The sequence below is a fragment of the Podarcis vaucheri genome (genome assembly GCF_965113315.1).
Source record: "Podarcis vaucheri genome assembly, chromosome: 8".
In the NCBI taxonomy this organism is placed as follows: domain Eukaryota; kingdom Metazoa; phylum Chordata; class Lepidosauria; order Squamata; family Lacertidae; genus Podarcis; species Podarcis vaucheri.
The window spans coordinates 44,254,397-44,267,126 of NC_138766.1; the positions used below are offsets into that span (position 1 = coordinate 44,254,397).

General features: G+C 41.3%; 1 protein-coding gene across 1 annotated transcript; it reads left to right on the top strand.

Annotated features, from left to right (window-relative positions):
• Positions 1-4,685: 4,685 nt before the first annotated feature.
• LOC309539108 (uncharacterized protein) lies at positions 4,686-10,761 on the top strand. The gene is made up of 7 exons (XM_082234927.1): positions 4,686-4,893; positions 5,698-5,840; positions 7,159-7,245; positions 8,105-8,195; positions 9,385-9,553; positions 9,803-9,900; positions 10,461-10,761. Exons 1-7 carry the CDS (start codon positions 4,816-4,818, stop codon positions 10,629-10,631), a joined length of 837 nt encoding a protein of 278 aa, XP_082091053.1. The 5' UTR covers positions 4,686-4,815; the 3' UTR covers positions 10,632-10,761.
• The last annotated feature ends 1,969 nt before the right edge of the window (positions 10,762-12,730 follow it).

The window sequence follows — 12,730 nt, forward strand, 5'->3', positions numbered from 1 at the left end:
GGCCAGTAAAGCGAGATGAGCCCCAGAGTTGTTCGCAACTGGACTTAACGGTCAGGGGTCCTTTACCTTTTCTTTTACCTCCTGACTTGCACAACAGAGCAGATAGAACAGGGAGCCTGTATGTAGCAATAAAGCTGAGACTGTTAACAATCCTATCTTTATTTTTCTTTTCTTTTTTGAAAAAATGTGCATCTCATTTGCATTATGTTTTAATTGTGTGTGTGTGTGCACGCCAAACCCGCTACTTGCCACCATGTCTACTAGACTGGTAAGAGCTGCGAGGAAGTCATGGGGGCATGGCCAATCAGTTCAGAGGGGTGTAGCCAGTTGCTCCCATTTTTTTCTCCCCAACATCTTCCCTTATAAAGATACTGTGGACACTTAAGCATTGCAGCTATACAAACACTTAGCACTGAACTGGATTGTACACTCTTTGGGTTAGAATTTCTTATTTTAATTATGTACACGGCCATCTACATTGATGGTGGTATATAAATAAATAACCAATAATTGCCAGTTTTATTATTTAAGAGCATCCTGGTTTCACTGAACAACAGTGAATACCTGTGCAAATATAAGCCTTAGTTCTTGAAATTACATGCTGCAAAGTTATATTGAAAGTATATTAAAATGTCCCAGGGGAGGGAAACAGTGTTACTCCAGATGTCCCTGGACTCCCATCAGCCCCAGCCATTATGGCCAGTGGTCCTGGATGATGGGAGCTGGGAGTCCAGTAACTTCCACGTTTCCAATTCTTGCTGTAAATAAGGGTTAAGAATTTCAAAAGGATTCTGGCGAAAGAACCATAGCTCAATGGAACAGTGATAATAACAGAGCTGTATTTTTATCCCAGTCCCTCAAACGCCTTAGTTTAGTTTACTGTGAATGACAGGTGGTTCCTAGCTGTTGAACCGTGCTCTAATATACCTTTCATAACCCCAGGAAGTTGATATTTCATAACCACAGACTTTCATAACTTGACTTCTCGGTGCTGTTAACTAAAAATAGCCTCTGCCTGTTGAGACTGAAATCCTTTTGATCACCAGGTGTCATTATGTTTTAAAAAGTCATGTAGCCTCTGTAAAAGTTGCACTTCATCCAGGTCTTTGCAGTTTCTATCTTCTGTAGAATGAATGTGCAATGTTTCTATATCCTGATTTAATTTAGAGAAATGCAATGAAATAAAAAATTACTGTGCTTCTGAAGGACCAAAATCCAACAGCACAATCCTTCATGTCTAAAAGGTAAAGGGACCCCTGACTGTTAGGTCCAGTCGCAAATGACTCTGGGGTTGCGACACTCATCTCGCTTTACTGGCCGAGGGAGTCGGCGTTTGACTAAGCCGCTTCTTGCGAACAAGAGCAGTGCATGGAAATGCCGTTTACCTTCCCGCTGGAGTGGTACCTATTTATCTACTTGCACTTTGACGTGCTTTCAAACTGCTAGGTGGGCAGGAACTGGGACAGAACAATGGGAGCTCACCCCATCATGGGGATTCGAATTTGCATGCAAAAGGACCTAGCTGAAATGCCAAGTGTCTCTAGATAGGGCTGAGAAAAACTGAGCCCCTGTGTATCTGCCAGTCAGTGTTAACAATAGTGAGCTAGATATACCAATGATACGACTTACTAGAGGGCAGCATCCTATGTTCCTTTAACAGAAAGATCTACAGTGAGGGGTCCCTTCAGCAGTAGGTCAGTTTATCTGCCTATTTACCAGAAGGTTGGTGATTCAAGTCCACCCAGGGATGGCTGTGAGCAAGATTCCTGTATTGCCAGGGGTTGGGTTGGATGACACGGGGTTACTTCCAACTCTACAGTTTTATGATTCTATGAATACGACTAAGACTGCAGTCATATACACACTTACCTGGGAGTACGTCACAGTTAACTGGACTGTTGGATTAGTCATATTCATATGCTAGTTACTTCTTTGCAGGGCTATTTTTCCACTAGAACTCACCAGTGCCATTATAAGAGAACAAAGGTGAGTTCCAGCACCTCTTTTCCTATAAAAATAGAACTGCTTGTTTAATATCCTATTGGTGTTACTTGGAGCCATGTTCATGCAACCATAACTAGGATTATAAATTTGTGGAGATGGGAGTAGGATTGTGCCCTTATTACTTGGAACGTTTGGCATAGACATGGAATTGCTATATATCTGGAGACCCTGCATTTTGTACAGTTCCTGATCACACTGCAGAGCCAACATGCCTACGTTTATATGGGGTAGTCAGAGTAGACCCACTGAAATTAATGAACATGACTAAGTTAGGTCCATTAATTTCAATGGCTCTACTCTGTGTAAAACTTAGTTGAATACTACCCAAGCAGATTCGGGGTGGAATTCAATGCAGCACTAAGGAGATCATTCCATCAGAACAAGCATTTCTGTTTGTCTGGTGGAAAAATCTCTACTTCCCCTGCCACATGTTCTCCTGATCCTCCAGAATGTATTGCCATGGTATGTGATTCTGATTATTCCTTCACATATTCATATCCAGAAATATGGTCACAGAGACTCAGAGAGGCTACATAGGACTTTACAAGGTTTTTTTATTATAAAAAAATAAATAAAATGTCCTTTGAATTAGGTCTCAAAACCAATAGCAAGGCAGTGAAGGCCTTTCAGCGCTGGCAATACCTGATCAGCATGATGGTCTAAGTTCAGCTGGTCACACTGCTCTGAACTAGTTGAAGTTTACAAAGAAATTTCCTAGGCAGCCCTATTTATTAGTATGAGAGTAAAACAAAAAACCCAGAGAATCCTGGGTGCTTGCAAGATTAATTGTGGCAAGATTACGTTTTTCTGGAAGAGGCTGCTGTTAGCATACAAGCTGCAGATGCAGCTAATTTGGGCATCCATTATGATGGCTACAAACACCAGCAATCTGTAACTGAGGCTGTGTGCACATTACCAGTGTAAAACACAGACTCGGCATTTCTATCACATTTGCACATATGTGTTCCCCAATTGTCCAGTGCCTGGTGGGTGGAGAAGGGGTGTGGATGCCTTCATATGGAGTGCATTTTCATGCATTTTGCCCCAAGCCAGGTGTAATTAAAGGGGGAGAGGGTGACCTAGTTGCATTTTTAGCCAGCAGTGTGTCTAGAGATGTTTGGGGAGGAGAAATTAGCAGTAATTGTAACAATGACTCATCCCTGTATGCCATAAATATTAGGAATCTCTACATATATTTGATCTTAATAGTGACCTTGTATTGAGACTGTGTTCTCATCTATTTCACTTTCACTGCAATTGCGTTTGTTGTCGTCAATTACTTGTACAGTAAGCCCACAACTTATGTGGGGGTTAATATTCTGGGGATTGTGCCTAAAGCCAAAATTGTGTAAGACACATTGGTTGCCAAAGTATTTTCCCCAGATGCCTACTCCCCCCCCCCAAGGGGTGGGGGGAAACCAAGTGTGTAAAGCTGAATATGCACAAGTTATATGTGTGTAACTTGTGGGCTTACTGTACTAAATTTTCCAATAGGTCTGCTGGTCTTATAACTTGAAATTGAAACAAACTTCCCTGTAACCTGTGCAGCTGCCAGCTGGTAAATTAGGAATAATTTTGCTTAATCTTAAATTGCTAACTGTAACCCTAGATGTAAATCCTACAGAATGGGACTTATGTGGATACAGGCTCATAGCTAAATAGCTTATGGCTGCAATGCTGTAAACACTCATCTAGAAGCAGATGCATTGTATATCTAAATTTAGCACTGCAGGATTTTACGTTTCCTAGTAATTCATCTTTTAAAGGGTTAACATATATTATGATAGGCCAGAGCAGGAAACAACCCTTACTTTCCAGTTCCTTTTTGTTCTTGTCTAGTTAATCCAGCAAAAAAAACTAGCCTGGTTTGTTAGGCTTCAACTAAAATGAAAAGTCGTTTGTATTTTTATATAAAAGGTTTGCTCACCTAGCTTTCAATTAATTCCTTTTGCCAGTAAGTTAAACAGGTGTCTATGATTCTCAGACAGCGCAGGATAACACTCAAGATATATTATTTAGCCTTAAAAGATTGGCAATATGAAATTCATTAAATACCCACGACATCAATTTTTTATATTTTGGCAGTTTCCAGAAGAGAAGCTGTGAGTCTCTTGCAGAGAAAACAAAGAGTACTGTGGACCCTTAAAAACTAACAATTTCCCCCCATAATAAATGTGTGGCTTTAGAGTTCTACAAAAGCCAATGCTAGACTATATTTTGGCAGATTTAAGTTCGTAAGTGTTTGCGTGCATGTTAACTTTCCTATATTCTCAACGAGCTTTGACCACAAAGGAAGTTCCTTTCGAAACCGAGTCGCCATCTCTTTGTTACGTTTCAGTGCTGGGCTGGGGACACGGGGTCACAGAATCTTGTCACCATGGTAACCTAGAAGCCGAAATTCCGAAAGGGGGGCCTGAAGCTGCAGTCGCGTTTGGATGACCTCATAGAATTCGTTCTACCAATGTAAACAAGTCGGTTTACCTTTAACCGCTTGTGCTGTAGCGGCGTGGGGCGCGCCTATGAGTAGGCAGGGTTTTTATAACATTCATCGGGCACAGGATACATGGTTTTACCCGTCTGTTGCGAATCCTTCCGTACCACTTTTACTCATGTAGCGCAGGCGCGACATTGGACACCTCGCACGTGGGGGCCTTTTCTCCCGTTGCAAAGTCGTCGCAGATAATAGGCTTTTAAGTTTAAGCCATTGAACTTGGAAACCTGGCGGCTACGGCCCGCTAAAAAGGAAGGCCCCGCCCCTCCAGCCGTTTCATTGGTTGTGTCTTTCGGGGAAGGGCACGTGACCCTCCCCGGATGTTTGGCGTCCACTCTGTGTGGGAGGCTGTAGGAGGGAAGTGGATGGCGCTGCCGTCAGTTCACAAGTGCCTCCAAGTGAGTGACGGAAAGTGGCTCCCCAGGCGGCTTCTGTCAGTGTCTACAGAGACGCATACGGTTCACCTCAAGGCGGTGGCAGCTGGACGCCTCCTGCTGTCTCCCCGCATCTTCTGCCCTTGTTCCAAACACACAGCAGCCTTTCTTGTCCATTGAGGTCCTCTTCAAATTTCCTTCATACTGCCACACCCTGTCCACCCCCTGTTATCTGCAGCGAGAGCCTTTTGGGTTGTGGTATCTTTCAGAATTCCCTCTAATGTTTTCCTGGTGCCAATTTTAGTTTTCTTTTTGGTGTTAAAGGTAAAGGGACCCCTGACCATTTAAGTCCGGTCGTGACCGACTCTGGGGTTGCGGTGCTCATCTCGCTTTATTGGCTAAGGGAGCTGGCGTACAGCTTCTGGGTCATGTGGCCAGAGCAGCGCACGGAAACACCGTTTACCTTCCCGCCAGAGCGGTACCTATTTATCTACTTGCACTTGGTACCTATTTATCTACTTGCACTTGGACGTGCTTTCAAACTGCTAGGTTGGCAGGAGCAGGGACCGAGCAATGGGAGCTCACCCCTAGGCTCTGTGGTTTAACCCACAGCGCCACCTGCGTCCCATTCTTTTTGGTGTTGGGCGACAGGCAAATAACTTTCTATTCTAGGTTAGGTTTTGCAAGTATTTTGATTAAAGGGAGAACATCCTTAATGAAGGAAAGCTAAAGTAGGATGTTTTACACAGTGAAAACTATTCCATTGCACTAGTTAACTAACTGCATCTGTTCCTAACTTAAGAAACGTTTTTTCCTTCCCTTTTCCAGCTCCATCAAGAAAATCAGTTGCTGCTTAAAAAGCTGAGGCATGCACGCCTAAAAAACAAGCAGTTGGAATATGATTCGGCACAGTTACAAGAACAACTGCAAGGGCAAAAAAAGTTACTGCCTACTTGTGTCACAAAGAAAGAGTAAGACTATATCTTTGCTCCTTAGGTGTCCATGTTCCCAGCTAAAGATCTGGTTTAGACCCAGCCAGCATAGCCAATGGCCAGGGGTGATAGGATCTGTGATAGGATAGGTGATAGGATCCTATCTGTGGATAGGACCCTTGGGCAGGGAGAACACAGGTTGTAGTTTGCTATGCATCAGGTTTGAAGTAAGGTTGCACTTTGCAGTCTATGAAATCATTTTAAGCACTCTTCAAAACATTTAAATTTGAGTTTTGGGAGTGTTTAAACTATGACTCATGAAAAAGTATGTTTCTGGATAGATGAATTTATACTTACTTTTTTCTTGAAGAAGGAAAAATATTTAACATTAATTCCTCTTCTTGACTCATTAGATTTTTTTGGGATGATTAGACAGATATTGTCTCCCATGCGCAGCCATGCTCTGTAAATTGTGCTGGGTCTTCAAATAGCTCATTATATACTTCCACAGACTTCATAGCTTTTTCACGTACCTAATGCAGACTGCAGCCATGAAATATTATAGGAAAGCTGACTTAAGAAGCAGTAGTTTGAGAATCCATAATTGCTCTTATGGTCATATTTGATGTAGTACTTTAGGTAATATTTGCACAGTTTTTACATTAAAGTACTCCTAAAGCAAGTCTGTGTGAGTTGAAGACATTGAACAAGGACTATGTTCACAGTAGTAATTTATATATAATAATAAAAATATGGGGCAGGTATGGTAAATTTACCATTGAATGAATTACTTATTCATTGTCTGAAAATGTGATATATTAATGCTTTTTAAGAGGTGGAAATATTATTTTTTCTGAAAAAATATTTCTGTCTGAGCAAAAAGAAACCCATGTCACCAAATGTAAATCTTGACTGTCTAGCTGAAAAAAATTAATGAACATATATATTCAGTTCCCCCAGTATACATTTATATCCCCTCTTTTTCTAGTCATACCCCAAAGCAGTGTACATATGGTTCCTAGGGTGTCTCCTATACAGGTACTTGCCAGACCTAGACCTGCTTAGCCTCAGCAAACTGATAGCCTTCATACCATGTTCTGATGTGCATGTCCCTTTAGACCATGTGACCATGTTCTATGATCAATGATAATGTACTTTTTTGAACTTCCGTTATCTCACTGCTGTTTTTCCTAATATATCCAGATGATAAAAATCAAAATACAAGTATGTAGCTTTTGAGGCCACGGATTATTTTTCGCATTAACGTTTTTAATTGCTTCAGAATATACTATTAAGAAAGAGAAAAATGTTCATGTTTGGGGAAGAGATTTTAAGTTATCATATTTGTTTAACTTAGTGTGCCAGTTCAAACAGAAATCCACTTACCCCTTAAAGACGATGGGTTTTATCGTAAGGAACGTGAAGGAGTAAAGGAAAATGCTAGGTAAGTTGTGCAAGTATAGTTAGATGTATCTCTGCTATGAATCAGATTCTTTGCATATTTACTTAAAACATTAGTCCACTTGTGGTCATGGAGATGTATTTCCAGTTAAGTGTGAATAGTATTGCAGAAGAGGATAAAGAAAAACAATTCCTTCTCATTTTTCTTAAATGAGCTTCTATTTTGGCATCTTACATTTTTGTCAGTGGATTCATCCAATTTACTGCTGTGTGAGTTACATTATTTTCTCATAATGAACGGTTAGTATCAGCTAGCAAATCTTGCTTTTGTCAGCTAGGCCATTCTAAAATTGTGTCACTAAATCCTCAGTTAGATTCTTTTTACTCTAGATCTCACTGGAGACAATAGGGAATTAGGGTTCCCCTTCCTGCTGCCACTGCTGTTATTGCTATAGTCTTTCTCAGATCTGTAGAGTTGGGCAGGGAGTCATTTTCTGCTGGTCATGTCTCTAACTTCCCCGTCTCAGCTTCCTTCTGCTCCATTCCCCAGCTGCGTTGTAGTCCTGGAAGTGCGGCCAGCGGTGATAGGCCAAGGGCAGCTCTGAGTTTGTTGGTTCTTCGAGGCCTCTCCTGGTATACTTGCCTTTTTCTCTCTTTTGTTACTCACCATTGTCACCCACACCCAGCCACTCCACCTCCGTAAACCTCATCTTTCACATCCTGGATTTCAGTGTTTATTAAATCAAAACAAGACAAAACATTTTGCATGTAGTGAATGGAATCCACCAAGCCCTGCTGCCAGATGCTGCCAGTTCTTTTCAGAGGGGTTTGAACAAGCATTTCTATATCTGTATTAGGAAAATCAGCAGTTTGTTATCATTCTTGTCTGTTTGCTGTTCCAGAGTACTCCAGTTGTATCATAATCTACAGAAAAGGTATAATAAAGAATTAAAAACAAACCAAGGACAATGTGAAACAATTGCAAGACTTTCTGTAAGTTCTGGTCATATGATTTCATGTAAACTCTTACTTTAAAAGAATGCTCAAGATTTAGGGCTTGTCCACACTGGAGTTTACTGTGTGTTTTCAGCTATTTGTGTTTCCATCTAATTTGCATAGTCCTCATGACATTTCCCTCAAACAATGCCAGTCTCAGTGATTCCCTACTGTAAATTAGGTTTTATCTGATATGGGGATAATACAATAAGTAGTGGGGTGTTAGGGAAGGAGTCTTCTTTAGGCTGGCATTTTAATGGCCAAGATTAATTATCAAGTGTTGGATAATTAACCATAATTTAATTGGACATTTTGTTTTTATTGTGCCTTGTTTTATTTTTAACTGTTACTATAAGATCCAAACTCTTGGGAAGCATGGGATAGACATTAGCTTTCAGCATCTGATGTAGCAAAGGTGATTTGCATAAAGAAAAAATAAGCAAGCAGATTTTTTTTTAAAACATGGCTGTGTGTTTAAGATCCTGTGGGTTAAACCACAGAGCCTAGGACTTGCCGATCAGAAGGTCGGCGGTTCGAATCCCCGCGACTTGGTGAGCTCCCGTTGCTCGGTCCCTGCTCCTGCCAACCTAGCAGTTTGAAAGCACATCAAAGTGCAAGTAGATAAATAGGTACCGCTCCGGCAGGAAGGTAAACGGCGTTTCCGTGTGCTGCTCTGGTTCGCCAGAAGTGGCTTAGTCATGCTGGCCACATGACCTGGAAGCTATACGCCGGCTCCCTTGGCCAATTAAGTGAGATGAGCGTCGCAACCATGACAGGACCTAATGGTCAGGGGTCCCTTTACCTTTTTTTATGGATGAAATACATTGTGTTTAGTGTTTGGAGTTGCTTGCATAGTGCCTTTATTGGGTTGGAGCTGCTTGCACCTGTGCCAACAGATGAGTGTAGCTGACAGCCCTGAAGACGCTTGTAAAAGTTCATATAACTGACACAAAATGAACAATATGCCATATATGAGATCTTGCAGGCATAGATTGAATCAATAATATTTCTCATTTCCATCTCATACTTGCTTCTTTTGATTTTGATAGGAATCTGACTCCTTTTCTCTCACATTTTTGTTGCTAGCTTCTGATGCCAATAAAGTTTAGTAAAGTGTGCTTCCAAGGATGCTAGATATAGCATTAATTTAAATGCTTATTACAAATACTCTACTATTTTATCATAGATTAAAATTAATGATATGGAACACCAACTTCACTTAGCGAACCAAAAGATGAAGGAGCTGGAAAGTAAAAAGATGTTACCAAAGGACAAAACTGATCCACTACAGAAAAAAAATGGGTCTTACAAATGTGTGTGTAAAAAGAAGGGGAGCTGTTCCTGCAAATATTTAGGTAAACATATACTTTGTGATCATGTTTCTTCAGCATGTTATGTCTGAATATTAAAATTATGACTGAAACAGTATCGATAATATTCATGGAGGTTTCCAGCTAGCTGGGTTAAATTCCAATACTTTCTTTGATACAGGGCGTCATTAGAAAAGAAAATTGCCTGAAGATATAAGCATATTTTTAAAATTATGAATATGTAACATGATTTTATCTTTTAGTGAGCTCCTAATGGTTTTTATTGTACTATAGACCAACTGCTTTTTGAGATTCAGCGTCTGAAGATGGAAAATGAATCATTATCTAAAGAAAGAAGAATGTTGAGAAATGAGCTTGCTGCGTTAGATAAGGTAACTTTATCATTACGTATTGCACTTATATACCACCTTTCTGCCTAATCATCCAAGGTGATTTAGTTTTCAAATACTAAAACAAATAAATGTTACAAAATGTAAAGTGGGGAAGAGGGGACAATCTGACTGGACAGGTTGCAGGATAGGGGCAGTCCAACAGTTTAGGTTTAATAAATGAGTACAGTAGTTGAGTAAAAACCACCCCAAACTAACTGAGAAATTAACTAAAAAGTCTGTAATCAAGCCTTCAGTACCACACTGTGAACTTGTCCAGAAGATAAGTCCTCTAATTACTGGTTGAATAAGATTTGGCACACATTGTAGTTCACAAAATCTTCCATTGATTAGAATCTTGCATCTGTTAGATGTCAAGAGGAGTAATATTCCAAGCAAATTAAAATTTGGACTTTTCATTAGCAAATCTTGAGTTCTTGTAAAACGTCATTTTTTTAAAAGATGGCTTGTTTCCTATAAGACTATTTCAGTGATGAATACAAGAACGGACAAACTAGGAAGTAGTACTTAATTAAAATACTCTGTGTGGTATTACTTTTTAGGATTTTTTTGATGAAATAGAAGATCTAAAATATGCACTTCAAGAAGCCATAAAACTTAATACTCAATATGAAAAGTGTTTGAAACAACTGAGTTCAACATATGGAATCACTTTTACATCAACTTTAACAACTGGTAGCCATCGTGGAACTTTAAATAAATCGTGGAAATAAAATGTTCAAGCAAGATTATGAATAAACAGTTTAATATTGACTGTACTTTGTAATATTAACTTGCTTATGAGGAAGGCGCTTATTTTGCAATAAAATCATGACTTTGACCAATTTTTAATCCTTTGCATAATTTGTGCAGTGCCTTTATGCCTTTCTGAATTTTTAATAAGTTATTTCTTGGTTTTGGATGTACCACTAAACTTTGGTTTAGCATTATATGAATGTACCTGCATGAACTTTGTTCTTGAAAACCCCGGTCCCCTCTCTTTCTGTAGTATGTGACAGAGGTCAGAAGCATTCAGTTTTAATTTGAACAAACAACAGATCCTCATTATACCCCAGGGTGCGTCATTGTGGTTAGTTCAAACAAGCCATGATGAAACTGATATATTATTATTAATTACATTTATTAGATGCCTTTTCCCACAAGCAACTCAAGGCATTTTTACAAAACAACAAACACAACACAGCACATTCATTAAAATTAAGCTGGGGTGGGGGTGGAGAAACAAAAACACAATCCTTGTATGCTCACTAACTATAGTTCTCCCACCAAACTCCCAACAGGCCCAACAATACTTCTGGGGCAAGGTGTTTCATAATCTGGGCATGGCCATTCCTGGCCAATTGCACCTCCACGGCAAGTGAGACATAGAGAAGGATATTTTTACTGGGTCTTAGAGGGTGAGAGGTGGTGGTCCCCAGTATATCCTGCATCTGAGTCGTTTTGGGCTTCAAATGCAATCACCAGCATTTTGCTTTATGCTTGAAAGGAAATCTAGGAACAAGTACAGGGCAGGAACAAGTACCCATCAACATGCTTGCTGCTGTATTCTGGATGAAATGTAACTTCTGAAGACTCTTCAAAGGTAGACCTGCTGCAATACTCCAATATGGAAAGGAGTACTTCCCCATCCCAAACCAGTTGAATCCCTATTCCAGGGTCTGTCTCACAATGAGCAGCTCTTAAATCTTGGTTAGAGTAACCTTCTGTTAAGCCACATCTTGCCACTGCATCAGGCAGCAAATCCAAGATCAAGTGGTTTCAAAGGCTCACAAGTTAAGGTGCCTGGTTGGCTTCTCTAGGGAGGGCATTCTGTAACTGGGATGCCACCGCCCCAAAAAGCCTTTTCTCCAGTAGCTACCAGTCGCTTCACACTTGGCGAGGGCCTCTGGCCTCTGGCCTCTGAAGATGCTATAAAGCTTACAAGCTCCTCACAGGCAGGAAAAACACAAAACAGAGAGGTGGGAGAAAGGAATGCTGTGTGTGCATGAACTAATGAATAATGAAAATGAATAAATTTGAACGAACTATTGTTTCCTCTTGCTAAGTTAATGAAACCAACTACCCCGTGTCCCCTGCCTCGCCCTTGCACGCCCTCCGCCTCAGCTGTGCAGGGACAGCTGCCCAGGATAACCATCTGAGCGAGCAGCCGCCGCCATGCTCCAGCCGAGAGCGACGCGGCGGCCAATCAAACTGCTGCCTCAGCGGCGCCAATGAGAGGCGCGCAAGGCTGGAGAACGAGGCGATTCAGGAAGCGAGGCATCCAATAGCAAGTGCTTCGGTCGCTTTCCTGACCTCCGGAGTGGAGCTCTTCGCCGTTCCACGGATGCCGCAGGAAGCGCCGCTCCAGACGTGCGGGGGACACGTGCAAAGCGGCGGGGAGTTTCTCCGTCCTCCGTCTCTTGCACGCGGGGAGCCTCGCTCCGCTCCTGGCGGGAGTTTCCTCTCAGGGGTGAGTAGCAGCAGCGGTAACAGCACCACCTTGAAGCGGGTTGTTTATTGTGAGAGGAAAGAGGTTTGCTTCCGCCTTCGGTAGTTTCCCCGTAGAAATGCCTCCCCTTCTGCAGGAGAAAGTTATACAAGCCTGGCTTTATTCTGCCTCTTTGACCTTTTCCCAGGTCTACCAAAAAGAAATATTATTGTTGGGGCTTTCCTTCTTGGCGGTAGGAGGGTAATTGTAATAGAGGCGGGCTCGTTTTCTCTGCATGATGGCATTTACTCAGTACCTGGGAGATGCTTGCAAAGTAGTCGGGTGGTTCTTAAAAGCTGACAAAAATTGCAAGTCGCCTCGCTGATCCATTAGGTAAAATTAAAC